Raw genomic sequence first — 25,567 nt, 5'->3', positions numbered from 1 at the left:
TCATCCTTCAGGCACGAGCTCTAAATGACACGATGTTGGTGTCATAATTTTCTTGGATTATTGATGATGCGGCTCATTGACGCCCGTCTCTCCCCACGCACTGGATCCGAGGGGGTGCTGGGTGCCTGGACCCGGGTCCCGGACAGTGGGAATCCCGCCACCTAACTGAGGGAACTGGGGCCCGACCCAACCTCTCCGGACAGCGGTTTCCCCATCTGCTAGGCTGCCATCGGGGCCCAGAGAGTTCATCATAAAAGGACTTAGCACAGCAGCACCTGGTGCGTGCAACCCCCCTAGCAGAGAGGAGTGGGTGGGGTCACCCAGCCGTGTCGCAGTGAAGGGCAGAGCCACAAGGTACCCACCGGCGGAGACCCCGCCAGAGAGGGGGGGGGGCGGTGAGGTCGGCAGCAAGGGACCCGAGAGGGGCGCGGGCCGGGCTGCCCTGGGGTCTCCAGAAAGTGGGAGAGGGCTTTCCAAAGGGCGGGGTTTGGATGCCCCACTGGAGACGGGAGGCGGCCTTGTCGCAGGAGGACCGGGAGGTGTACCCTGGTCTTTCCCCGCCCCCAGGATCTTCCAGGGTCCAGAGTGTGGGTGCCGAGCGTGGGGACACAGAGGCAGTGTCTGAAACCCACGGCCGCGGGGCGCGGCCGAGCTCCCGGCCCCGCGCCTCCCGACCGAACCCGCTTGGCCGCGCGGCGGGGCGCAGACCTCGGAGACAAAGGGGCGGCGCCCGGCTGCGCCCGCCCGGCCGCGGCCCCAGCACGAATGGGGAGGCCAGCCAATCGGAGGGCAGCATTCCCGCCGCTAGAGCGCGGGCCAATCGGATCCCGGGCGCGGCAGCGCTGCGGGGACGCGGCCAATCAGCTGCGAGGGCCGGCCAGGGGGCGGACCCGCGCGGAGTTTCAAACCCGCCGGGTGGGCGCGGAGCGGCTGCTCGGGGCTGCGGCCTGCGCCGGGGGCTGCCGGGTGAGCGCAGTCCGGGGCCCGGGGGCCCGGGAGCCCTTCTGTTCCGACGGGACCTGGGCGGAGCGTGGGGGTGGGGCGGGTGTGCCAGTCAGGATGGGCACGCAAGTGGGGGCGTCTGGGGACTGCGAGCTGCAAATCGGGGGGCTCTGGGCGACGGGAGAGGGCCCCGGATGGGGCCCTGGCCAGCCGAGGCTCGGCGAGGCCCCGTCCTGACCCTTGCTTCCCTCCCGCCTGAGGCAGAGAGCTGGGACGGCTGGGTGGGAAGATGGACACGCAGCTGTTGCGGACAGTGGCCGCCAGGGACCGCGGGAAGCGCTGACCCCTCCTCCGGGAAGCAGCTCCCTTCCCACACCCACCGCTGCCACGTGCCCCCACGCCCAGCCCGGGCGACCTGTGTCTCCGTGGAGCCTGGGAGGGGGAGAGGGGATGGCTTGCTGACCTGCTTTTGACCTCCTCCCCAGGATCTGGTGGGCTGAGCAGACTCCCGACCGGGCAGATGGCTTCTAAGTGGCCGGGCGTGGGGGTCTCCCTGCGTCGGGGGCCGCTCCAGGAGCGGGAACAGCTGGCGGAGAAGGAGGCGGAGCAGACTGCGGGCGGCCATCCGGAGCCCTCCAGCGGGGCCCTGGGCTCCCTGTGCAGACACTTCCAAAGGAGGCTGCCCCTGAGGGCAGTCAGCCGCAACCTCGGGGCGGGGCCCTCCTGGAAACGCCTGGAGAACCCAGAGCCGTCGCAGCAGGGCCTCCAGGCTGCGGCTCGCTCAGCGAAGAACGCCTTGGGCTCCGTGTCCCAGGTAATGCCGACGGGCCCTTAACCCAGGGCTTCCTCGGTGCCCGCAGCCGGTGCCTTCAAGGGGCCCCTGAGGAGGCCGACCCCACGAAGACGGGGACTTTGGTGTGTCCTCGCTGTGTCTCCTGCCCTCAACCAGCCGTGGGACGAACGGATGGGAAGGGCGTCCTGGAGGCCAAGCGGAGCCTCGCAGTATAAGATGCTAGAGCTGTGGTGTCACAGCGTAGCAAGCATGGGCGTCACGGGGACACAGCAAACACAGCGAGGCTTGCAGGGGAGGCCACCCCGCGGAATCGCCCAGGAAGGGGGAAGGAAGTGGGAGGAGAGCGTAGGGCGAGATGGCGTGGGTCCAGATCCAGAGCGGAGGGAGCGTGGTCTGGGTGGCCAGAGGACAGGGAGCCAGGAGGGGAAGGGCAGGCGTCCCGCGTGCCGAGGGTGTTTGGTTAGACTCTCCCAAGAGCCACCGGGGGCCAGTGGGGAGGATTTTCAACCTGGTGGGAATCCAGTCCGAGGAGCATTTTAGAGCTCGTTCCCCGGCTGCCTGGTGGAAAGGGGGTGAGAAGCATTCGCCACCGGGGGGCCTGGGGGCCTGGCCTGGCAGAGGCGTGGACCTCGAGAGGTGCTCAGAAGGTAGGTGTGCGAGGATTTGTGTCAGACGACACGTGTGGGCACAAAGACGCCACATGGGCAGGCGTGAGGTGCCTGGGGCCTTGCAGGCGAACGGGTCCTCCAACCCGAAAATGGGGGCAGGTGTCCCCCGGAAAGGACCGACGTCATGGCGAGCGAAAGCCTCCGAGGAGAGAAGGGGTGCGGGTACCCCCTTGGTGTCAGGCTGGGAATCTGAACCTGTTTACAGACGCTCTGCTCTGGGGTCTCTGAGCCGAAAGTCAGTCCCCGACTAGGAGTCCTGGGACTCCCTTTGTCCCGAAGGGATCACAGAAACACAGGTGCGCCCGCGGCCACATACCTCACCAAACGTAACTCGTCCTGGCCTCTGGCCTCTGGTTTGCCTGGGCCGACATTCTGGCCTCGAGGAGCCAGCACAGCCGCCCCAGCCGGTGGGAGGCGCCCAGGAGCTAGGGCCTGCCCCCCACCCCCACCCCAGGCCGTGAGGAACCCAGAGGGACTCTGAGCCGTCGAGTGTCGGGAGAGCTGCCCCTCGAATCCGCACCAGTGCGGAGGGCGACTTAGTGAGACCCGAGGCAGGTCCCGGGGGGCCTTCCAGGGGGCGCCAGGGTCTTTCCGTGTCCCGAAACGAGCGTGGACTCCACAAGCCGCTGGTTGGGCTGCTGACCGCCGCACCGGTGCCCTGGGTGGCCCTGAGCTGGCTCCCCGCAGCGGACTCGCTTCTCAGGGACCCACGCACGCCCCTCACCCCTGGGGCTCCGAGCTGTCTGTGTTTGCGCGGCTGGGGCGCTGAGGGGCGGGAGGGGCCCGGAGACTGCAGGAGCTCGTCCTTGGCTTTGCGCTCACCTTCCGTGGTCCCGTCCCAGAGGATCCAGGAGTCCTGCCAGAGCGGCACCAAGTGGCTGGTGGGGACCCAGGTGAAGGCCAGGAAGAGGAGGAGAGGGGCACAGACGGGCAGTCGTCCCCCCGCCCACACCCCGGGCCAGAAGAGCCCCCGGCTGTGTGGAGCCGCCCCGGCCTCCTCAGCCCTGGGCCCGCGGGAGAGACCCTGTCGCCGACTCTCTGGGCACGTGGGCCCCCGCGCCCACCCACAGTGGCGGTCCCGGAGGGAGCCCACCTTCCGGAGCCCCTACTCCTCAACGGAGCCCCTGTGCTCCCCCAGGTAAGAGGAGGGGTGCCTTGCCCCCAGATCACTAGCTGGGCCCCAGCGGCTTCTGACCCCCTCCTGGGGCTCCCCGGGGGCATCTGTGTCCTGACCCAACTCTACCCCTGACGAGGGGGAACCGCAGGGCTCACCTGTGCAGGGTCCGGGCCCTGGACCTGATGGGCCCTGAGCCACGTGTTCTCTGCCAGGTGCTCCAAGCCGCGTGGGCTGTCACCTCCTGGAGGGCAGGGAGGGCCCAGACAAGGTGCTCCCGGACCCCTCGGGGCGTCTCCGGGCCTGCGCGCACCCGGCCCGGCACCGGGTGGGAGGGCCTCGTGCTGCACATTTCCGCCAGTCGCTGCTGCGGCTTTCCTCCTTTCAGTGAGTCTGACAGTGACCCGGAGCCTGTGGGAGCGGGACTTCAGCACCTCCAGAAGCTGTCCCGGCAGCTGGACGAGGCCATTGTGGCTGAAGAGAGGTGAGCTGGCGGGTCATGCTTCAAAACGGAAGAGCTGAGGCGGGCGGGGGGGGGGGGGTCCCGTGCTCCTTGAGTCCTGCCACGTTTTTACACCTCTCCGACTCGGGCTCTGACCTGTTGTGTGACCCCGGCCCGTCCCCGGCCCTCTCTGAGCCTCAGGCTGCTCACGTGCAACACGAGGGGGCAGAAAACATAGATCAGGATGGTGTCTGGAACGCATCCTGGATGTGAACGGCCCCCCGGGAACCCCACCAGGCCAGGCACCTGGTTTCCGGAAGACCTGCCCTTCCCCCAGCACTCCCCATGGCTCCCCTGCGCCTGCCTGCCCATGGGATTGGGAAAAGGCCCATGGCCACTCTGGAGCGTCTGGCCTGACTGCCCAGGACCCTCTGGAGGCGGGGCCTCGGTCTGCAGCCCCCCCTAACTTGGGGCCTGTTCCCCATTTATACAAGGGCCCGGATGGGCTCTGGGGCAGGGCCCAGCCAGCTCTGACTGCGGGGTGGTAGGGCCCCTCCTACAGGTGACACCAGCCCCTCCCGCCCTCCTGTCTCCAGCGGCGACATGACCATGACCGTTTCTCTCATCCGTGACTGAGGACAGCGCCTCCAGGTGACGCCCCGCCTCCCAAGCCTTTTCTCCAGGTTCCTCCTCCTCCTCCTCCTCACCACGAACGTATGGAAGAACGTAGTCTTTTCTGGAAAATCCTGAAGAGCGGATGGGCCCAGCAGCGTAGGAAGCATGCAGGTCTAGCCCACCTGCCTAGAGCCAGCCGACCTCACTGACCGCGTCCCCAGCCGGGCACGCCGGGCCCTCGGCGAGCCCCCGTCCATCCCCTCGTTCTGGGGAACCTGCCCCCGCTCTGAGCCCAGCCAGGGGCACGCAGGGGGCTCCGCACTGCAGGAGGCAAGCCACGGCGGACACCACGACCTCACAGCGGGATCCACGCGGCCCCACGAGCTCCCAAGGAGGCCCCGGGTGGGGACTCCCCCGGGGCCACACGTGGTTCTGCCAGTGGCCACCTGGCCCAGCTTGAGACTGACCAGGGGGACGGAGGTGGCGGGGGGGTTTCACTCTACTCCCCTTTTGAGCTCGGAACTCACCTGCACTTAGGCCACGTGGCTGTGTCCTCTCCAACGTGAAGGCGGAGGCACCAGAAGGGACTGGGGACCCAAGGGTGGGACCCCCGAGGGATCGTGCCCGGGCTCTGGGGAGCCCAGCCGCCATCCCTTCTGCCCCCACCACAGCCCTGCAGGGAGGGATGGGGGAAGAGATTCCCGGCCCCGAGAGCCTGGGCCCGCAGACAGCTATTTATGCTCAGCACGGGGACCGGGGGTGTGCAGGGACGGGCATCACTGTTGACTAGCGACTTCTGCGCTTGGCCAGTTATCTCAGAAATCTGCTGTGTCATTTTATTAGAAAGAAACCCGCGTGTGACTTCCCCGGATAACACTGCTTTTTCATAATAAAGACCACTTCTGCGTCTGACATCTGTTCTGTTACCCACGCGCATGCACAGACACGTGTGCACGCACAACCACACAGGCACACACACCCTCTATGTGCCCGTGCCCATGTGCACACACCTACGTGCACGTGCGCACGCATACATGCGTGAACACAGCCGTGCACGCACACACGCCCACTTGCACACACACGTATACACCCCCACGTGTTTGTGCGCGCGCACCCCCACTCCGGGCGACGGGTCTGCTTCGGGGCCGGGCTCCGCTCCCCTCGCCCCCCCGCTCCTAGCGGCCGGCCCCCAGCTCAGGGAGAAGACACCCCGCACAGGGAAGGCTTCCCTGCTCCGCTCAGAACAAAGCACACTTTAAAGGCAAATCAGGTTTTTATTTCAGTGACAACGTTCAAGAGTTAAAAACCAGCTCACGTCAAAATCAAGACCAGTAGTAAAAATCTTTTAACCCCGTAGTGCTGTGTTTGTCGCTTTAGAAATCTGGTATTTTACATTTCCTTTTCTAACGGATTTTGTACAAGGCAGCCGTGAGGAAGGGAATAAACCTTTTTCACCACAGAACCGGCTGCCACTGGCAATACTGAGAGTCACACATTTAGGAACAGTCGGACCACGGACAAGACGGGACGGGCTGCCACCTCGGAGTAAACAGAGGACAGGGGTTCGAGGGTGGATGTCCCCAGGGGCGAGCCGTCCTGCCCCTCCTCAGTGACTCTACTTCCCCCCCCCCCCCACCGGCCACCCTGGTTTCTCCACGGGAAGAGCAGGCCCCGGCCGGGCCTCCCTGTGTGGACTTAACCCCAGCTGTGATTTTTAAGGTTCCCCCAAGCCCAGAGGGAGGGGAAGGAGCGAGGGGTTACGTGTTTTAGCTGAGCCAGAGAACAGGTTTCCAGAGCACTTGGTGCCCAGACCCGGGGGATTCGGCGGGGAAGCTGGTTATTTAAGGCGGGGTCCGGCCTTGAGGCTCCTTTCCAGCTAGGGCCCCCCTCCCTGGCGGGGCTGCGCCCATGTTTAGGGAGGGCGTCCACGGGAAACCAGAGCCGCCTGCTCGGGCCTCTGGCTTTCATTGAAAGATGCACGCCCTGTTTTGCCTGTAGGACACTCCCAGGGTGCAGACCAGGGGCTCCAAAGTGGTAAAAACAGTTCAAAAAGCCAGGAGATCCAGCCTCCCCTCCTTCCGGGGACCCACGCCCCCGTAACCTCTTTGGAACACGGGGTTCAGACGCAGTTTCTGTGGCCCAGCACCCAGACAGGAGGGCCGTCCGTCCAAGGGCATAAAAACGGTCCACTTTTTTTAACGCATGTTTTGTGGAGCCCAAGGGCAGGTCCCGATCTTCAGGAAAACCCCACGAAGCCAGAAGGGTAGGCCCCCGAGACCCCCTCGGGGCGGGCGCGGGGGAGGGCGGCAGGCAGGCCCTCCGACAGGGGACAGGGACGGCCACCAGACAGGGAAGAACGAACATGCCACGCGAGAAACGAGGAGCTCTGATCAGGCGGGAAGAAGGACGCTCCAGGTCCCGGGAGAGGGCGCACCGGGGACCGAAAGGGTTCTCTGGGAAACAGCCAGGCGGGCTCACGGACCCACTCGGGGAGGGGCGGCGGCCCCCCTCCAGGGAACAACGCAGCCTGCTCGTCTCCCTCCAACTTCAGCGCACGGACAAAACCGCACAAACCGCTCGTCCGGGAGCGCGCGTTAACCAACGCCAAGGCGGAGGGGCGCTCGCGCGCATGCGCACACGCCCACTAACCCGAGAGGCGGGCTCAGGACGCCGCCTTTCATCTCCCCAATCGCAGGTGTGAGTCCTCCGATTCCACAAAGGAGAAGGGGTGGCCTCCTGCCGGGCCCCACATCCCAGCTCCGGACCCCCATAATCACAGCACCCCCAGAGTCCCAGCACCCCCAGAACCACGGGACCCCCAGAATCCCAGAGTCCCAGCATCCCCAGAACTCCAGCACCCCCAGAACCACGGGACCCCCAGAATCCCAGACCCCCAGCACCCCCCCAGAACCATGGCACCTCCCAGAACCCTGGACCCCCAAAACCACAGCACCCCCAGAACCCCACATCCCCAGCCACAGTACCCTGCTCACTGGGACTCCAAACTCCCCAGGGTCCTGGTGTTCTCTGTCTCTCTGTGTCTCTCACTCCCAGCCTGGGGCTCACAGGGCAGAGGGAACCTAACTCGGGAAGACATAACTCCACTAATTTATCAGTGGAGACTGACGGCAGGGGCTTCTGGAAGGAAAGGGGATAGCGGAGCCTCAGAGAATCAGAGTAAGTCCGCCAGACTTCAACGCAGGCTAGAATTCGGGAAGGACAGGAAGGCCTGGGGTGGGAGTAGCTGTGCCTATGACCTCCTACCTTCTGGGGAGCCCCGACGACCAAGTGTGGAAGGAGGGATGGGCACCTGGGAACCCAGGAGGCAGGGCTGGAGAGGACACCCCCAGGGTACCTGCCCCTGCCTACAGGGGAGCCGCAGGACTGGGGGAGGGGGGTGCCGCACACTGGAGAGAGCGGGGTGGGGGCCGGGAGCCCGGACCCCTCCAGCCCCAGCAGGTCTGCTGGGCAGGTCACAGCAGCCGCTGCGGGGAGGACGCTGGCCACATGGGAGCCGCAAGAGGTAGACACGGAGCAGAAGCGACACGGGCCCACGCAGGTGCCTGGACTCGGGCACAGCCCCGCCTGGAGGAGCTGGGCCAGCCTCAGGGGCTCCGAAGCAGGCCGGGGCGGGTGTGGGCCTGGGCTGGGCTGCAGGAGAGCCCTGCCGACCTCACCTCACGGGACGGCCCAGGAGGAGGGCGTGGGCCCCAAACCAAGCTGAGTGGCAGGCGGAGGGGAAAAGAGTACAACAGTTTGAGCCAAAATGACACGCGCCCCCGGAGCGCTGGGATCTCAGCTCTATGTCCTCCAGGAGCCAAAACAGAGTCAGCGTGAGCAGCGCTGGGGAGGGCGAGCCCGGCCCCCCGGGTGGGGGGTGTCCCCGCTGCCGGGACACGTGGTTTTGGTTTGGGCATCAGTGCAAAGCACGCTGCCTCACGGAGCCGGGACCCCTTCCCATCCCCCTCCCTCCCCAAGCAGTGGGGCGACAGTGAGGGCCCCCCCAGAGCCCCTCTCTCAGACAGTGTGGAAGGTGGAGCCGGGGTGGTCTGAGGGGCTCTGAGGCCCAGAAACCCCAGGGCACAGAAGTGCAAGACAGAAGACAGCCCAGGAGTCAGAAACCGCGCACCAGTCTCAGCCGGGGGGACCTTCCAATTCCGTAAGGAAGCCAGGGCCCAGAGAGGGCGACGAGGGGCTCAAGGGCTCTCAGCCAGCCCAGCCGGGCCAGCGCCCAGGGCCGCAGCCTCCCCAGGGAGGGCCCCAGGCAGGACCCCGGGAAGAGGAATGGCCGTCCTCTCCGGCCGCGGGTGAACGGCAGGAATACCGAGGACAAGACGGGGACAATGGACAGCCGCAGAAGGACAGACCGTCAGCACCAGACCCCGCCACCCCCCCTCACCCCCGCAAGGGCCGTGGACAGACACGTGGACACAGGAGGAGCCCCGGGGGATGTCCCCTCCCTCCCAGAAAGTGGCCACTTTGCCACAGGAAAGCCAGGCCCATGAGGCTGACCCAGGATGTCACGGGGGGGGGGCCGGCGCGATGCCACTTGTCCGTCCCCCAGGCCTCTGGGAGCTGCACGTGCCGGCGGCTGCTGATCCCCGGTCTGGCGGCTTCTCCCTTTAGGGCCTGCGTGGACCCCAGAAAGGTGGTCAACTCTGTCAGACCGGCCAGCTCGGGGCAGGCCTGCCCCCCAGGACTCCACGGACACCGCCCCCGACGGGCTCGCGGTCCCAGGTCCCGCACGGGGAGGCAGCCGCGGCTGCGGAGACCCTGGGGTCTCACCCCCTCGTGGCCCAGGGAGCCCCCTCCCCGGGGCTCGGCAGGGTCCCTCCCCGCTCTGCTCGGACACCGCTGGACACACACGGGGGCGGGGAAAAGCAGGAAACGGCCCGTCTCGGGGAGCAGCACCCCCCACCCCCGCCCGGCCCCGGCCCTCTGCGCGCAGCCCGGCTCTCAGGGCACCGACTCGAACTTGGGGGGCCCGCGCGCCCAGCTGAGCGCGGGCAGGGGCCGCTCCTGGTCCTTGTCGGACTCGGGCTGGCTCTGGGCCCGCTCGGGCTTGGGGTTGGCGGGCGGGTGGGGCTGCTGCACGGACATGGTCCTGCGCAGGTGGTTGCGCTTCCGCAGGAACTCGGGCTGCGCGTGCAGGCCGAAGCTGCCCTTGCGCAGCACCATCCGCGAGTTGTTCTTCTTCGGGCGCGAGCGGTGGCCGGCCTCCAGCGTCGCCAGGTGGGCCGCGTAGCCCTCGCTCAGGAACTGCGGAGGGGACGGGCGTCAGCCGGCGGGGCGGTGACCCGGCCCCCCCCCCAACCCCCGCCAAAATCGTCGCCGGGGAGACAGGGAGCTCCCCGCCCGCCTCTGAACGTCTGAGCTCGTCCCTCTGTACCCACGGGGCACACCGTCCTCATCACCTGTCACTGAGATCCCCAAACGCAAGTCTGCGCCATATCCGGCTTCCGCCCCGTGGAGCTCCGTCGGGTGCTGGCCCCGCTGCTGTCCTCCCTGCCCATCACCCCCCCACCGGGTCGTCAGGCCCTTGTCCCCCCCACCCCCCGAAGGGGGCCGCGGACCAGCAGCCTCAGCGTGACCGGGGCCCTGACAGGCAGAATCTCAGCCACCGCCCCCCCCCCCCCCCCCCCCCCCCGCCAGGCCTATGGAACCAGAGTCTGCATGCACGCAAGCCCCCGGGGGCCACGTGTGTGCGTCAGCGTCTCCTGTCTGCACCCGCCGGTGGCTCCCATGCCCCGCATTCAGCACGCCCCCAAAGGGGTCGTCACCTCCCCCCCCACCCCTCCTTCTCCAACCTGCTCTCAGTCCCCGGAACAGCACTCCCGAGCTGATCGCGCTCCCAGAAACCAGGCGCCACCCCTGGCCTTCGCTCCCGCTCAGCCCACACCTCTGACCCGTTCGTTTCCAAGTCCAGTCCCTCCGTCCTGCCTCCGAAGTGACTCGGGGGCCCTTCACCTTCCCGCTGGCCACCACCTCCCCCTGCTTCCCTCCCCCCTTCCTCTGACGGGCCTTCCCCCTGCAGCCTGTGGACCGCAGGAATCATGACTCACCCCCGAAGTCCCAGCCCGCCGAGGGGTGGGCCGTCAGCCAGGCACTGCGGGCCCCCCTCTCCTGCTCCCGCCCAGGGGGGACACCTGCTCTGTCACCTCCTGACCTTCACTTTTGCGGCGACCTCTGTCACAAATGCTCCTCCCACCTCAAGCCTCCTGGACAATTCCCTCGAACCCTCCAAAGCAGCCTTGCCCCCATCGTCTCTGTTTCTCCCCGGGGGGGGGTCACGACCCCGTGCCCCCATCATCCATTAGGCCTCTTGCCACGGGCACTGCCGCCTGGATGACGGGACATCCGACGGCACCAGGGCCTGGCCCAGGACAGGTGCCCGTGGTGCGCGTGGAAACGGCGAATGAACGGATGAACAAATGAGTGAGTGGGCAAATGAAGGAATGAACAAAAACGACTGAATGGACGGCAGACCCCGCCCACGCCGCCCCCACCCGGCCCGGCGCCCCCACCTGGCACTGGGCCTGGTACTTCTTGGTGGGCCGGCCCACGATGAAGATCTGGGAGGGCAGCAGACCCAGCACACTGTACACGGAGATGTCCTTAGTGGAGCCGTAGGCCGCGCTGATTCTGATGAAACACTGAAACACAGGGCAGCCCGTGGAGGGGCGGGTGCTCACGGGGTCAGAGGACCCGATTCCGCATGGGGGGGGGGGCTCCAGGTCCCGGGGCCACCCCACGGCAGGACTCGGCCCTGCAGGAGCTCCCCTCCCACCCCACCCTGCGCCCCAGTTCAAGGGTTCCACCTGGGGAGGTCGGGACCACGCCACCTGCTGACCCCGTCAGCGTTCCTAGGTCACTGGGTGACGGGCAAAGACACGGACGAGGGAACGAGGGGCGGCTCTATGTGTCACAGGACTGGAGGCGTTCTGTCTGGGCCTGACCCCCCGCCCTGTGCCGTCCGCACCACCCCAGACTGGCGTGGAGTGCCTCCGTCCGGTGGCCGTGTCCCAATGCTCGCTCGCCCCCCAGCCCCTCGCCCTCCGGCTGCTCACCTTGAGCCCCACCCTCTGGTCCCAGGTCACAGTTTCCCTGCCTCCTGAGCCCCATCAGCCCCGGGGGACCTCCCGCTCGCGGGGTGACCCACGAGCACCTCGGCCTCCCTCCTGCCATCTTCACGGCCAGCGGCCTCCAGGACCAAACCCAGAACCGCCCCTCTGGACTGCACGTCCCATCCCCACGCCGACCCTGCCCCTTGCCCCTTCCCTCCCGTGCCCGCCTGGCCACGCCCTGGCCCGGGAGACTGCTCTCTCGCCACCTTCCCGGTTCCACCGGCTGGCCACTGAAAGCCGCTGGAGGGCCACGAAGCTCCGGTCCTGAACTTTCTGCTGCCCCCAGAACATTCTTCCCCAGTTCTACCTCCTGCTGGGGGGCCGCCACCCAGTCCCGAGCATGACCTGACAATCCCCGCTCCCGATGCCGTTTTCTCCATCCCCGTGGCCGCCACTGGATTCCGGTCGGCCTCTGCCTCACCTGGCCTCCCTGCCTCTCTTGTCTCACCCATCTGGTCTCCACACAGCCACCCCAGGGCTCTTTCTGCAGCCCTGATCAGTCACTGCCGCTCCCCGGCTCCGCACTGCCCTCAGCGGAGTTCACGGTCTTGGCCAAGGTTTTCCAAGGTCTGCCAACCCTCAGGCCCCCGATGACCTCCAGGCCTCTGCTCCCACGCGACCTGGGTCTGACCCTGTGCACACCAGCATCCTGCATGCCTGCAGCTCTGAGAACATCTGAGGCTCTCTTCTACCTCAGTGCCTTTGCACGTTCTGTTTGTGTCTGCCAGGCAAACTCCTATTCCTGATTCAAGACTCAGCTCAAGAGTTACCAACCCCTGGAAGCCTTCTCTGCCCTCCCCAGGCCAAGTTCCTCTGCATGACAACAGGCCTTTACTGATCACCCACCAGGTAAAGATTTACACATCTTTCTTCCTCTGGACCAGGGATTGGCTGACGTTGTTGCGAAAGACCAGATAATCGGTATCTCAGGCTTTGCGCTGTGCAGCAACCACACTCTTCCTTTGTGGCTCCGAGCAGCCACGCACACCGCGCCAGCAGGGAGCGTGGCCAGCAGGGAGCGTGGCCGTGTCCCAACGCATCTGCCTTCGTAGGCAGCGAGATCGGACTTTCGTACCGCTGTCGCATCATGAGATAGCATTCTCCTTTTGATCCCCGCCCCCAACCCGCAACCATTTAAAACTATAAACACCGTTCTCAGGCCAAGGTCACGTAGAAGAAGGGCTACCGGCTGGGCTCAGCCCCTGGGCCACAGATCACTGGTTCTCAAAATGTTACCATCATTGAAATCCCCCCGGAGGGTCTGTCAAGATGCAGACCGCTGGGCCCTTTCCCCAGTTTCTGATGCAGCGGGTCTGGGGTGAGTGGGGGCAGGGGGGGGGCAGGGAATCGACATTTCTGAGCAGCTCCCAGGGACGCCGTGCCGGGGCCACAGGTCAAAGCTCCGGAAGGAGAGCAGGTGCCAGCCCGTGCCGCCGACGCCAGGACCCTGAAGGAGCGTGGCGGGCACCCGTCGGCTGAACGAATAACCGGGCACAGAGACGGAGTTCGGGCTTTGGGGTCAGGAGGTAAAGGAGGAGATGCGGACTCGGGGATCGTGGGGGAGTCACCGAGCCTCAGGGAGCCTCCCCGCCCTCCTCTGTCCCCGCGGGTGACAGTGCCCACCTCGGGGTGGGGGCGGGGGCCGTGGAGGCTCCCAGCACCTGCAGGTGGAGGGCGGGTCTGGCCTCCGGCCCGCACTCACCTCCTGCACGAGGTTGCGGAGGAAGATGGCCTTCTGCCGCAGGGGGTCGTGCACCAGCCCGTCGGAGAAGAAGATCATGCCCTGTGGAAAGTTGTGCTGGCACAGCCAGGACACCACCCGCTGCTTCTGCATGTCCGGCCGCCCCGTGATGTACAGGATCAGGTAGCCCAGATCCTGCCAGTGCCTGCGGACGGACGGCATCGCAGGTCCAGCCCCCCCGCCCCGCAGCCCCCCCCGCACCCCCCCCCCCCGCAGCCGTCCTGAGCAGCGCCGGGACCCTGGGGAAGGACAGTGGAGCCACACGCCGTGGGGGGGGGGGCTGAGCCCCATGAGTCGGGACGTGTCCCTGGACGGCCCGCAGGCACCGCTCGCCCACCACCAAACTGGCCCCCGTCCCCGAGGCCTCCACGTCACTCGGGCTTCCCCGCCGAGCACAGGCCACCTCTGCCTCCTCGGCTGTCCCCGTCGCCCTTCCTGCTCCCGTGAGCGGCCTCCCGTCCAACCGGCGACCAGCAGGACCTGACCCCTGACCCCCTCCTGCTTCGGCGCCCTCCTTGGCCTTCGCTCACACCCCCACCCGAGTCCAGTCCGACCTGGGCCGTGCAACCCCCTCCAGGCCCCACCCGTGACGGGGGACAAGAACTGAGACGAGGGCCGTCCCAAGGCGGGAAAGGAGGAGTCCAGACACGACCAGCATAGTGCGAACTGGACAGAGGCCGTGGCGCTCCCCCTGGTCCTGTTTCCACGGTGACCGTCGCTCCTGTGCCCAAAGCCGTCCCTGGCTCCCCAGCGTCCCGAGGTGTCCAGCCCTCCGTGCACCTGTTACCCTGACCATCGTATCGCCCCGGCCACACGGGGCTGCTCTGCTGCACCCACGGGCCTCGAGCTCCAGCTCAAGCTGGGACCCCAGCCGCGGACCCCTCCCCTGGACGCCCTTCAGGGCTTCATCTCCTCACGTTCCCATCCCCTCTCAAGGCCCCCTCGTGCAGGAAGCCCTCCCAGCTTCCCAGGCGCGATCAGTCCCTCCCCTGTCTGCTCCCGCAGCACGGTGGGAGTGTGCTGTCTGTTGACCTCACACGGGACCTGCCCACAAGATGCCAGATGAGCTCGGGCCTGTCAGGGGCTGCTGTGGCACCGGCCACCCCCGGCTCACCATAGACTGGGGGGCTCCAGACCTGGAGAGCGCCCCGAGGGGTCGGGGGGATGTTCCATAATCCCACACAGGCTCAGACGCCACCCTGGGGACTCTGGCTAGTTCTGAGCTGGACCCGGTAGTCCGTTTATCAGCAGCAGGGTCTGTGGAACACGGCAGGGACTCAGGAGCCCACGTGAAGACCACGGTGTGGGTCCCCGGGGGAGAGGACCACAGCCCCCCCAGCTCCCAGCTGTGGAAAGGGGGCGCTGACGGGCGGGGGGGGGGGGAGACGTAAGAGGAATAAGCCACCCACCCTCACAGGGCGAGCTGGACACTTGCCAGGAGCTCGAGCCTGTCCGTCCAGGGCCTGTTCCCGCAGGGCCAGGGGCACCTGGAGGGCAGCTAACCCTGGGGTCCCCAGTCCAGGCTGGTCTGCTCTCCCCAGAGGGATCACTGCTACTACGCTGAGGCCCGGCATCGGTCCTGCTCACCTGGGGTCCGGGGTTAGTTTCTCATGCCTGAGACTTGTTTTCCCCCGTGGGGCTGCCTTGCTCCCTGGCCTGGCCCTGAGTCAGCCTCACAAAAGGGTGGAGGCAGGGAGGGAGGGAGACAGGAAAGGAGGCAGGGATGGAAGGAGGGGTGGAGGCAGGGAGGGAGGGAGGGATGGTAGGAGGGAGGGAGGCAGGGAGGGAAGGAGACAGGGGTGGAGGCAGGGAAGGATAGGGGGAGGCAGGGAGGGATGGGGGAGGCAGGGAGGGGGGCAGGGAGGGAGGCAGAGAGGCAGGAACTGGGGGAGGCAGGGAGGGAGGTAAGGAGGGGGGTAGGCAGGGAGGGAGGCAGGGAGGGGGGTAGGCAGGGAAAGAGGTAGGGTGGGGGGAGGCAGGGAGGCAGGGAGGGTAGGAGGGAGGGTAGGAGGGAGGCAGGGATGGGGGAGGCAGGGAGGGGAGGAGGCAGGGAGGTAGGGATGGGGTGGGGGGAGGCAGGGAGGGAGGTAGGGTGGGGGGTAGGCAGGGAGATAGGGAGGGTAGGAAGGAGGGTAAGAGGGAGGCAGGGATGGGGGGGAGGCAGGGAGGTGGTAGGCAGGGAGGTAGGGATGGGGTGGGGGGAGGCAGGGAGGGAGGTAGGGTGGGGGGTAGGCAGGGAGATAGGGAGGGTAGGAAGGAGGGTAGGAGGGAGGCAGGGATGGGGGGAGGCAGGGAGGTGGTAGGCAGGGAGGTAGGGATGGGGTGGGGGGAGGCAGGGAGGGAGGTAGGGTGGGGGGTAGGCAGGGAGATAGGGAGGGTAGGAGGGAGGGTAGGAGGGAGGCAGGGATGGGGGGAGGCAGGGAGGGGAGGAGGCAGGGAGGGGGGTAGACAGGGAGGTAGGGATGGGGTGGGGGGAGGCAGGAGGGAGGTAGGGTGGGGGTAAGCAGGGAGATAGGGAGGGTAGGAGGGAGGCAGGGATGGGGGGAGGCAGGGAGGGGAGGAGGCAGGGAGGGGGTAGGCAGGGAGGTAGGGATGGGGTGGGGGGAGGCAGGGAGGGAGGCAGGGGTGGAAACAGGGAGGCAGGGAGGGTAGGAGGGAGGGAGGTGGGGGAGGGGGGAGGCAGGGGGGGAGGCAGGGAGGGTGAGAGGGAGGGATGAGAGGGAGGCAGGGAGGGGGGGAGGCAGGGAGGGGAGAAAGTGGCTCCTCCCTCACTCTCCTATGGTGACACCCTTCTACACAGCTGCTTCCAGCCCCATCTCCGGCCCCGTCCGGGTCTGGCCTCCAAACTCCAACCACCCTGACCCCATCCCACCACGTGCTCTGCTCCTCCTGTCCTTGGCGCCCCGCGTCCTCCTTCCTGGCCCATCAAAATCCGTTTTCTATTTTCTTCTCGCTTCCCCACGTTTGCTGATCTTTGTGCAGCGGCTTGGACTGAACCCGTCCACCCCTCGGGGACTATCTCTGACGCCACCTCTCTCAGGAAGCCTGCCCTGCTCTCCCCAATCAGCTGCAACGAGCTCCAATCTTCCCCTTATCACTGCGCCTGAGTCAGGCTCAGAGGGTGGCCCCTGGGAGCCACGTGTCCCGTAGTCACATGTTTAGGTGGTCCCTTCCCCGTGAATCCGGGCAGATCCTGCCACTACTCGTGACCAGCGGAACACAGCGGAAAGGTCACTGTGACGCCCCAGGCTGGGTCCTGAGAAGGCTTGCGGCCTCCTCCACCCGGGTCTCCACGAGACGGCCCAGGCTGGCCCCCGCGGACAGAGAGCGGGCCCAGCCACCGCGAGTACAGAGGCCTTCTCGAACCCCGGGCCCGAGGGGAGCCTGTGGATGAGCCCCCCGCCCCCAGCCCAGATCGCCACCCCGGCCGTGAGTCACGGGAACACCCCACGTGACGACATCCAAGCAGAGCCCAGACCCCCCACGGAACCGCGAGACACGGAATAGTATTCTTTTCGGCTGCTACATTCGGAGCCTTTTCTCCCAGAGGCCACCAGAACACGCCGACTGGACCCGGCCTGCAGTCAGAACTCGGGAGCCCCCAGGCTTGGCTGGCTGCAGAGGTTAAACGGAGGGGGGAGGGAGGGGGAGCTAGCGTCCAGACGGTGGCAGGGCGTTTCTTCTCGGGGACCCTCGGTACACGTGACCGGGACTCCCCAGTTCCTGCCCCGGAGATTAGCGGAATTCCGGAAAAAACACACGGCCCCCGCTCTCCCGGGGCCTCTGGGAAGGGACGGGAGGGAACACTCACACGGACGACGTCCACGGCCCCCGGCCGGACCTTGGGGTCACTTCCCATGATAGACACGCTGGCCGCGAAGGACCCGTCGATGCTGAACACCACGCACTCCATGCCCCGGGGCAGCACCGTGAGGTAGCTCATCGCAAAGGTCTGGTCGCCCCTAAAAGGCACCTGCCTGTGGTCGGCCCGCGTCGCACTCAGCTCGTAGCCTGAGGCCAGGGGTCGGCCCGGGCCCGGCTCAGGGAGCAGCGGGCCGGTATCTCCTGAAGCCACAGCTGGCCAGCCGGTCCCGTCTTCCTCTCTCTACCCCCCCCCGCCCCGGAAAGCACCCCCAGGGCTCCATCACCCGGCCGGCCCGGCTGGAAGGGCACCGAACGGCACGATCCGCCTGGGTCTTACCTGACGACCATCTTCACGGGTAGACGCCCACCCCCAGGCGCCGGGGCCGCGGGACGCTGTAGGTGATGCGGCCGCTGCTGTTGGTGATCTCCGTGTCCAGTGGCACCCAGCGGCCCGAGGACGGCTCCGCCATCACCAGGATGTCCACCTGCACGCGGTGAGGGGCCAGGGGACGCCCTGAAGGCCGGGGGCTGCAGGCGGGGGCCAGGGGCCATTCGGCCGGCTCCTCGGCCCCCACGCCCAGCCCTCGGGCGCACGGACTTCGGGCCCTCCCCACCGCTCACCCTCCCGGCCCTGCTCCGCCCCACCACCCGGCCCGGCCCGGCCCCTCGCACCTTCTCTCCGGTCAGAGCCACCATGTCCAGGGGCCCGTACATGAAGCGCCCCACCAGGACCTGCGGGCCGTCTTCCCGCGGCGATCACGTCGTTGGCCCGGTGGTTCGCGGTGACGTTCTGAAAGCAGAGATCAGCTCGGCCTTTGCCACTGGGGCTGGACCGTGAGCTTCCTCCCGACGCTGTCCTCAGGACCGCGGGGCACACGTGTCCCTGCCGCGTCACCCCTTCTGAGCCGTGTGCTGTGGACCCCCGGGTTCCCGCAGACGGACAAGCAACCCTGATCCTGACCGTCCCACGCCCCCTGAGGTGGCGGCCGGGCCCCTGGCTGTCCTCCTCCCCGGCTCCTGGGCCGGACCCTGCCAGGACGCCTCCCGTTCCGCCTTCCACATCACAGGTCCCATCCCACAGCCACTTACCGTGTGTCTTCTTACTGGGAAATGTAAACGTGTCAGAGCGTGGAGAGGTGCGTGGGGAACCCCGCCTGCGCCCCGCACCAGCTACGGCCTCCCTGGGGTCCCCCACCCCCCACACTGCGGATCATTCCGGACACGGAGTCACTTTGTCTGTAAGCATCCAGGGTCCCCAGGCTTCTCCACTTCTGGTTTCAATTCGCCCCGCAGCTCAAAGGCCCCCCCCCCCCAGGCCCCCAGCCTCGCTCCAAGACCGAACCCCTCAAGCCGGTGACCGTTCCCATAGGCGTCTGTCCCCACCCACCGAGCTCCCCCCTGGCCGGGGCTCTGCTTACAGCCCTCAGTGGGGACCCTCAGTCAACACACAAGCCGTGCCAAAGCACAGAACTGCCGACGCCCAGGCCCCCGCGGTGAATTCGGGATCCTGAGCTCGGCGTCACGGCCGTGCCCGGTGACCGTCTGTGGCCCCCAGTTGTCATGGGCCGGGCACTGCAGGGCCCCCCCCGACTCTGTCTGCCCCCACCTCCCAGCCCACCCGCTACGGCCTGGCCCGGCCGCGTCCGAGAAGCTCCCCGCGGACCCCCGCCCTCCATTCTCACGGCGTCTGCGTGCAATTCAGCGGACCCCCCCCCAACCTGCACCGGCCCCTGGACTGGGCTCGGGGGACCCAGACCCACAGACGGCCGGGAGGGGGCACGGGCCACACCGCCAAAACTCCAGGGAGGAGAGACTTAACTCGCGGAAACAGACACACGGGAAGACGCCTGTGTCACCTATCCGCGGGGAGACGCGAAGCAAAACCACACGGAGACCCCGCCTCACACCCGCCGGGGCGGCTGGATCCCACGAGAGACGAGGACACACGAGAGCCCGGAGCGTCGCCCACGGTAGAGAAAAGGTGCGAACCGCCCGAAGGCCCCACAGGTGACGACTGGGTAAACGGAATGTGTCCGTCCGCGGGAAGATCCTCGGGCCGTCAAGCGGAACGAGGTACCCACGCCTGCCGCAACGTGGGCGCACCCCCAGAGCACAGGGCTCCAAGAAGGAAGCCGGACGAAGAGGCAACACGCCAGATGGTTCCGTTACACGGACGGCCCAGAGCAGACAGACAGCTGGGGCCAGGGCCAGGGCCAGGGACCACGGTCAGGGGACGGTTATGGGGAAAGGGGCCTCTTTCCGAAGTGATGAGAAGGTCCTAAACTTGGCTGTAGTGATGTTTGTGCGCATCCGTGAACACGCTCACATCCACCGAACTGTCCCCCTTCAGCAGGCGAGTTGTAGAAAACGTGACCGTAGCTCAATAAATACGTTTGCGAGAACTGGGTTGATTCGCGGAGCACCGGTCCCCGCTCAGGGTCCTCAGCGTCCACGTCTGGTGCTCCCACCAGACGGCCCACCGGAGCAGTGGCTGCGTCTGTGGACCCGGCACAGGGGGCCACATCCACAACTGATGATGCTTTGCTGAGTACATACATGAAGTGATGCATACCACGCTCCTATTCATCCTTCAATACCCTACGGAGGCGACTCTCCTTCAGGGAAGCCCTGCCTGGTCTGCCCCAAGTCCTTTTCTCCGTTTTCTTCCTAATCTGCGCTTCCCTCTCTCACCGCAGACACCACGCCAGGCCGTACGTACTCAGAGGCGAATCAGACTGTGAGCCCCACGGTCACGGGCAAGACCCTGACTCACATCCGCGTCTCCAGAAGCCTGACATACAGCAGCCGCTCCACCCCCAGCGCCCTGGACCCCGCCCTGGTGCTCCCCTGGAGCCGGGCCTTCGGGAACCGGCCCCCCCACCCCGCGTAACCCCGACCCCACCCCCACCTTCCCTGCCACCCGCAGCCCTCCCCCGCCACACGGGTGCCCCAGCCCCCAGGGCACCCCGCTCCCTGAGACCAGCTGAGACCCCCGCCCCCACCAGGACACGGTGCCAATGACCACATACCCGCAGCTTGACCTGGGTCCTCTTGCGAAGCCACTTCTCACGGGGGTTGGCGGGGCTCAGTGCCGCAGGATCCAGGCCTGCGTTCTCCTTGACGGTCACGTTCTCGTAGCGCATCACCTGACGGGCAGCCGAGCAGGGCTCCAGGTCGGCCGGGCCCCACCCCGCTCCCTCCTTCCCAGAAGGCTGTCAGGGCCGGCAGCCCCTCCCCCCCACACCTGCCAGCCTGGGACCCTCGGGAGGCCGGGAGCCCCGGGACCCGTCTGCTGCCATCCTGACAGCCGGGGCCAGGCTGCGGGCTCTCAGATGCTCTGCCAGGGAGCAGCCTCTGTGCACGGCGTCCAAACCCGCAGCCCCCCCCCCCCCCCCCCCCCCCCCCCCCCCCCCCGCTCGGACCTGTTCCCTGCCGTGCTGCTCCAGCAGCTAGCTGGTCCTCCCTCCCACCCAGCCCTGTGGCTCCGTCCCTCCCCCACTGGGTCACGCCCTTCCGCGTCCCCAGGACGGACCCTGTGCCTGTCGGAGCCACGCCCCACGGAAGCCTCACCCTGCGTGGCTCCCACCCGCCTGCTCCCCTTGCACCTGCCCCACGCGGGCTTCCTCCAGACCCCCCCCCCCCCGCAGCCCCCGGACTTTGTCCGGCCCAGCGCAGAGGCTCGCGCCCTCTCCCGGCTCTCCTGCACCTTCCAGGGCTCCTCCTCCACCCCCTGGGTCCCCGTCCCTGCACTTCTCTGCCTACAATGACACCCCTGGCTCCCACGTGGGAAACCCAGATCCGGTCTCAGAGCTCCCAAAACCTCTGGAATCTCCTCGATGCCAGACAGCCCTCAAGATACCTTTTGTTTGTTAGTGAGGTGGCATCTGGACCCCACCCAAGGGGGGGCGTGGCCAGGAGCAGGCCACACGTGACCAGAGGCTGGCACCTCCAGTCCCACCCCCTGACCTCTGGGGACCCACGAGGTCCAGGTGGGAGGCATTCTGGAGGCCGCCCCAGCGGACGGCAGGACCCGAGGCGGGGTTGCCAGACCGTCCATCTCAGGGGCCGGAAGCCCGGGCAATGACCTGCACCCGGAACTGGCGGGGCCGACGCTGCCGTGGGGTCGGCGGGGTCACAACTGGGCTACGCTGCAGGATGCCCCACTGGCGGGGAGAGCCGCTCGGTGGGGGCAAAACCCACCTCAGAATCGGGGCGCCGCACCCGTCACTGGGACACCCACCACTGGCGACTGCCGAGCCCCAGCCTCCACTTGCCTCCCTTCATGCTTCTCCGGCCCAGACCCAAGACTCGGTTTCCTGCGCCCCGGCCTGGCCCTGCTCCTCCCCACCCGCAGGAAGCCCCCCAGAGGTGCTCAGGTGGGCGTCAGGCCCCGCAGCACGGCCCTCGGTCCCTCACGCCCAGATGCCAGCAAGCCTTGCTGTCGCCCCATCCCCAGCCCCCCGGGCCTCCTCACCAGCTCCCGGCCCAAAGCCGGGCCCCCAGGCTGGCCTTGTAATGGGCCTGGGGCTTTCTCTCTGGCCCCTCAAGCAGCAGACACAGGACTCCCTACCCAGAACACGGTCAGGCACGAGCTCTCTCTTTGCTCAGCCCTGCGGTGGCTTCTCGCGGGACACAGAACAGAATCAAACTCCCGCCCTTGGCCACCGACCCCGCCTCCCGGCCCCCTTCCCCCCGCCCCCAGGCTCCCCCTCAGTCACCGGCCTCTCTGAGGACACCGAGACCCTCAGAGGAACAGGCATCTGTGACTCGTCTCCAGGCGGAACACGGGTCCATTCTCCTGTGCGGTTTCTGTTTAATTTTCCAGAAAGTGCCACGCCATTGACCAGAAGCCAGCGCTCTCCATGAAACCCCCCGTGTGGCCTCGTAACCCCCACGCCCTCCCAGGGCGCAGTGTGGCCCGCAAGACACCCTGTTCCCCAGAGAGCAGGACGGGCCCTCCCGAGGGGCCCGGAGAGGGACAGCAGTACCTGTCTCAGGATGAAGGCTACCACGTCCGTGGACTCCCAGTAGCTGGCGTGGAAGAGGTGGGGCAGGGCCACGGTGGGGAAGGCCGTGAGGACGTCGGGGCAGTACAGGGCGTAGTCGATACGCTTGGCGCCCCACCACTTGGCCGTGACTGTGGGCCCGAGATCCCGGTGAGGACCGTGTGGCCCGGCTGGGCCTTGACCCGAGAGCCAGCGTGGGGCCCCGGCACACGGACCCCGCGGTGAACGAGCCACTCGGGGCGCAGGTCCGGGGCCGGAGCCCCGGACGTGACCACTCAGCTTCCCGTGAGCCACCAGCCCCTTCTCCTGCCTGTCCCCAGGACGAGCCCTGCAACCCAGTCCCCGGCAGCGGGGGCTGGCCCCGTGGAGACAAACGCTGGGGTCACGGCTCGGCCCCGGGGCTCAGTCTGGATGAATTTCCTTTATCGCTCCCAGCCCACCCTCAGCAGCCCCGGCAGTGGACCAGCGCCCGCCCCGGGGCGGGGGGGTCCCTGTCCCTCAAAGCAGGCAGCGCCCCGAAAACCCTCACTCACTGTGGGAGACGCCCGCGGGGGCCAGGCTGTCTGAGGAGTCTGAGCTGTCGCTGTGTGAGCTGTCCCGGCTCATCCTCCGTGCAGGGCACTGGGCCCCCGGGGCCTGAGGAGGCGGGGCGGGGGCGTCCGGGGGCGGTGGGCTGTCCCGTGAGCCGCCCTCCAGGAAGAGGCCGCTGTGGGCGTGCAGAGCGTCAGCTGGCGGGGGAAGGTCGCGGTCAGGGCCAGGCCGTGTGTCCAGAGCTGCCTGCACCGGGCGGGAGTCTGGGCCCCCCCGGTCCGCTCACCATCACCCCCACCCCACAGGCAGCCCAGCCCGTGCCCCTAACCCCCTGGGGCTCGACGGGGCGCCTGCACCCCAGGGCCCGGCTGGGTCTCACCTCCTCTAAGTTGTGGGTCCCAACCATCCCCTCCATCTGTGGCAGAACTGCCGAGGGCACCTCCGGAGGCAGACGGTCACCACGTGCCCCTCCACGGACCCCCCCCCCCCCGAGGCACAGAGGCCTGCGGCCGAGCCCGGGCGGGAACAGGCGTGACAGCCAAGGCGCTAGGACGCTCTCCGGGGCTGGGCCTTGCCCCGCCCAGAGCAACACATTTTCGGGTGCACGGGGGAGACCGTCTGTGGAAGCTCCTGACGAAGCAGGACTTTGGAAATTAAGTTTCCATTAAAAATGGGGGGGGTGCTGTTTTTGGATCCTGAATGAGCCTCATGCACGGCACCCCCCCTCCCCCAGTCTGGCCCAAACTTCTGAACAGGCTCTGACCAAACCTCCTCATCCAGGATGCGGAACGAAGGCCCTGATTTCCCAGCCCCGACCGCCAACGCCGGCCTCCCCTGCCCGTGCCTGGTTCACTCCGTGTCAGCCCTGGAGACCACTGGCCTCCCCTAGACCCACCTGCCCTGTTCCCACTGCTCCTTCCACCTACAAGTGCCCCCCGACCCTCATCCTCCAGCTCTGCTCCACCTGTCCAAATGCCGTGGTCAAAAGCCCCCTCTTCCATGACGCCCACCGGGATGACACATTCCTGGCCCTGCACCTCCAGGGGCGAGGCTGGGGAACAACACCCAGCACAGACCCCTGGGCTTGCACTCAGGTCTGATGGCTCGAGCAGCGTGCTGGCCCCAGGAGCCCGTCAGGGGCAGAGCCTGGCCTCTGGGCCCCAAGACGCCCCCGACAGAGCAGGGGTGCACACAGGTGAGCAGCTGTTTCCACCCCCTCCTCCTGCTCTGGAGCACGTGGCCCCGGTCGGCGGGGAGTCTAGTCCCTCCTTTGGCCAGCGCGTGGAGAGCCTGGACCAGAGAGGGTGGCCCTGGAGTGCCACCCGGCAGGGCCCAGCCCCCGGCTCAGCACGCTCACACAACCGCCCCCCCCGCCCCAACCGCCGAGAGCCTACCCAGCAGGAGGGACTGCCCGTCGCCCAGCGGGAACCTCTGGTAGCGGGGCACGCTGACGGGCGGCACCAGGTGGAACTTGGGCTCCAGCAGGGGCTCCAGCCGCGAAGCAGAGGGGTCTGCGCAGTGGAAGAAACTGTAGACCTGGCTGCAGGCGGGACGCATCTGGAAGCCTGAGGGGGACAGAGAGGACGTGGGGGAAGCCCCTTGCCAGTTCCTGCTCCCTTGGGCCCAGCAGGCTTCCTTGAGTGCGGCTTCGGGTGGCCCACCCCTCTGCTCAAGAACATGCCGTGGCTCCCTGCTACCAACAGGACCAAAGCCATCGTGCTGCGTTTGGCATTCAGGGCCTTGCCAACCTGCCCCACCAGGAGCGGCGCTCTAGGCCCCAGGGCTGCGGCCGGCGCTCCTCTGCAGTTCCCCACCCCGGCCTGCCGGCTGCCCCTCTCTGTGCCTTTGCTCAGGCAGCCCCTCTTCCACGCAGACCTTCCCTCCACTGTTTCCCCTGCTCGGTCTCCTGCAAATCCTTCCGGCGTCCGCGAACTCTCCATGTGATCTACCAGGCAGACCCAGGATCTCTCAGTCGGAATCAGCGGCCCCTTCCCCAGCCGCTCAGCCCCCAGGCAGGCGGGAGACAGGGCTCGAGGTTGGCCAGAGCCGCAGAACACTTCTTCCCCCAGCCCAGCAGGTGTCTTCCCCTGAGGCCTCCCTGTGTCCCCCTCCCCCGGGGTGGGGGGACTGAATGGTCCGGAGTCCGGAGTCCTGGGAGACCCAGGTCCCCTCGCCAACTTGGAGGCGACGTGGGATTCTGTCTCACCCCTCCCCACTTCAAGGAGAGCCCCTCCCTTCTCCGTCCCACGGTGGCAGCTGCTGGGGAGCGCTGTGGAAAAGGAGTTTGAGAAGCCCTGACGTGTGGGCCTCGAGGTGCCCCCGCCGCTTGTCCCCTCAGACTCACTGCTAAACCACAGGCCGGTGCACATCACCTCACTGTGTATCTCAGAGCACTGGGGGCAGGTGCTCAGGCCACGGGCACTAAGGCGGGCCTGGGACTGTGCGGGGGTCGGGGAGGTCGCCCCGGCCGCAGAAGGTCTGCCTGGGGGTGCCGGGGAAGGAGGGCGGCAGGAGGGTAAATGTGGCTTCTCCTCCTGTGGAGCATGACAACTGTCCACGTGGGGCATGTGACAGGGAGGTGAAACCCACCGGGGCTGGCTCACCTTTGCCCCACCCGGGGAGGCTGCCCCTCCCTCCCCCCTCCCCATGCCCCACCCCTCCCCACAGTCCCCTAGCCGGAGGCCCCCACACCGTGGTCCAGAGACACAAGGCCTCTCAGGCCCCGGC

The 25,567-nt window shown here is 67.4% G+C and overlaps 2 protein-coding genes across 5 annotated transcripts in view; one reads left to right on the top strand and one right to left on the bottom strand.

Annotated features, from left to right (window-relative positions):
* On the top strand, nucleotides 1-5,486 carry PIMREG (PICALM interacting mitotic regulator). 4 transcript variants are annotated; one of them, XM_045045013.1, is made up of 5 exons: nucleotides 1-278; nucleotides 1,428-1,756; nucleotides 3,246-3,541; nucleotides 3,906-4,001; nucleotides 4,508-5,486. In XM_045045013.1, the coding sequence occupies exons 2-5, from the start codon at nucleotides 1,463-1,465 to the stop codon at nucleotides 4,593-4,595; spliced, it is 774 nt and encodes a 257-aa protein (XP_044900948.1). In that variant the 5' UTR covers nucleotides 1-278; nucleotides 1,428-1,462; the 3' UTR covers nucleotides 4,596-5,486. The 4 variants fall into 4 exon arrangements, with proteins under 4 accessions (XP_044900948.1, XP_044900947.1, XP_023099528.1 ...); XM_045045012.1 differs by having other exon boundaries at nucleotides 1-354; XM_023243760.2 differs by lacking the exon at nucleotides 1-278 and adding an exon at nucleotides 817-966 and having other exon boundaries at nucleotides 4,556-5,486.
* A 342-nt stretch (nucleotides 5,487-5,828) lies between these two features.
* PITPNM3 (PITPNM family member 3) overlaps nucleotides 5,829-25,567 on the bottom strand; it is an 82,890-nt gene continuing 63,151 nt past the window's right edge. Inside the window, exons 22-31 of the mRNA XM_023243754.2 lie at nucleotides 24,235-24,405; nucleotides 22,843-23,037; nucleotides 22,292-22,440; nucleotides 20,333-20,449; nucleotides 17,976-18,093; nucleotides 17,641-17,788; nucleotides 17,252-17,401; nucleotides 13,401-13,584; nucleotides 11,099-11,227; nucleotides 5,829-9,833 (exon numbers count right to left, since the gene is read on the bottom strand). Coding sequence (XP_023099522.2) covers nucleotides 9,531-9,833; nucleotides 11,099-11,227; nucleotides 13,401-13,584; nucleotides 17,252-17,401; nucleotides 17,641-17,788; nucleotides 17,976-18,093; nucleotides 20,333-20,449; nucleotides 22,292-22,440; nucleotides 22,843-23,037; nucleotides 24,235-24,405 — 1,664 coding nt within the window. The 3' untranslated portion in view covers nucleotides 5,829-9,530. The remainder of the gene's footprint in view (nucleotides 9,834-11,098; nucleotides 11,228-13,400; nucleotides 13,585-17,251; nucleotides 17,402-17,640; nucleotides 17,789-17,975; nucleotides 18,094-20,332; nucleotides 20,450-22,291; nucleotides 22,441-22,842; nucleotides 23,038-24,234; nucleotides 24,406-25,567) is intronic.

The sequence above is a fragment of the Felis catus genome, chromosome E1 (genome assembly GCF_018350175.1).
Source record: "Felis catus isolate Fca126 chromosome E1, F.catus_Fca126_mat1.0, whole genome shotgun sequence".
Lineage (NCBI taxonomy): Eukaryota > Metazoa > Chordata > Mammalia > Carnivora > Felidae > Felis > Felis catus.
The sequence above is the reverse complement of the archived record's forward strand: the minus strand, read 5'-3'. Positions and strand labels throughout refer to the sequence as shown.

Bases quoted from the DNA above. Each gene is read 5' to 3' on its own strand.
- PIMREG (XM_045045013.1), top strand. From the start codon at position 1,463: ATGGCTTCTAAGTGGCCGGGCGTGGGGGTCTCCCTGCGTCGGGGGCCG. The intron at 3,542-3,905 runs GTAAGAGGAGGG...TCCTCCTTTCAG, and splicing joins GAGCCCCTGTGCTCCCCCAG to TGAGTCTGACAGTGACCCGG. The intron at 4,002-4,507 runs GTGAGCTGGCGG...GCGGGGTGGTAG, and splicing joins GCCATTGTGGCTGAAGAGAG to GGCCCCTCCTACAGGTGACA.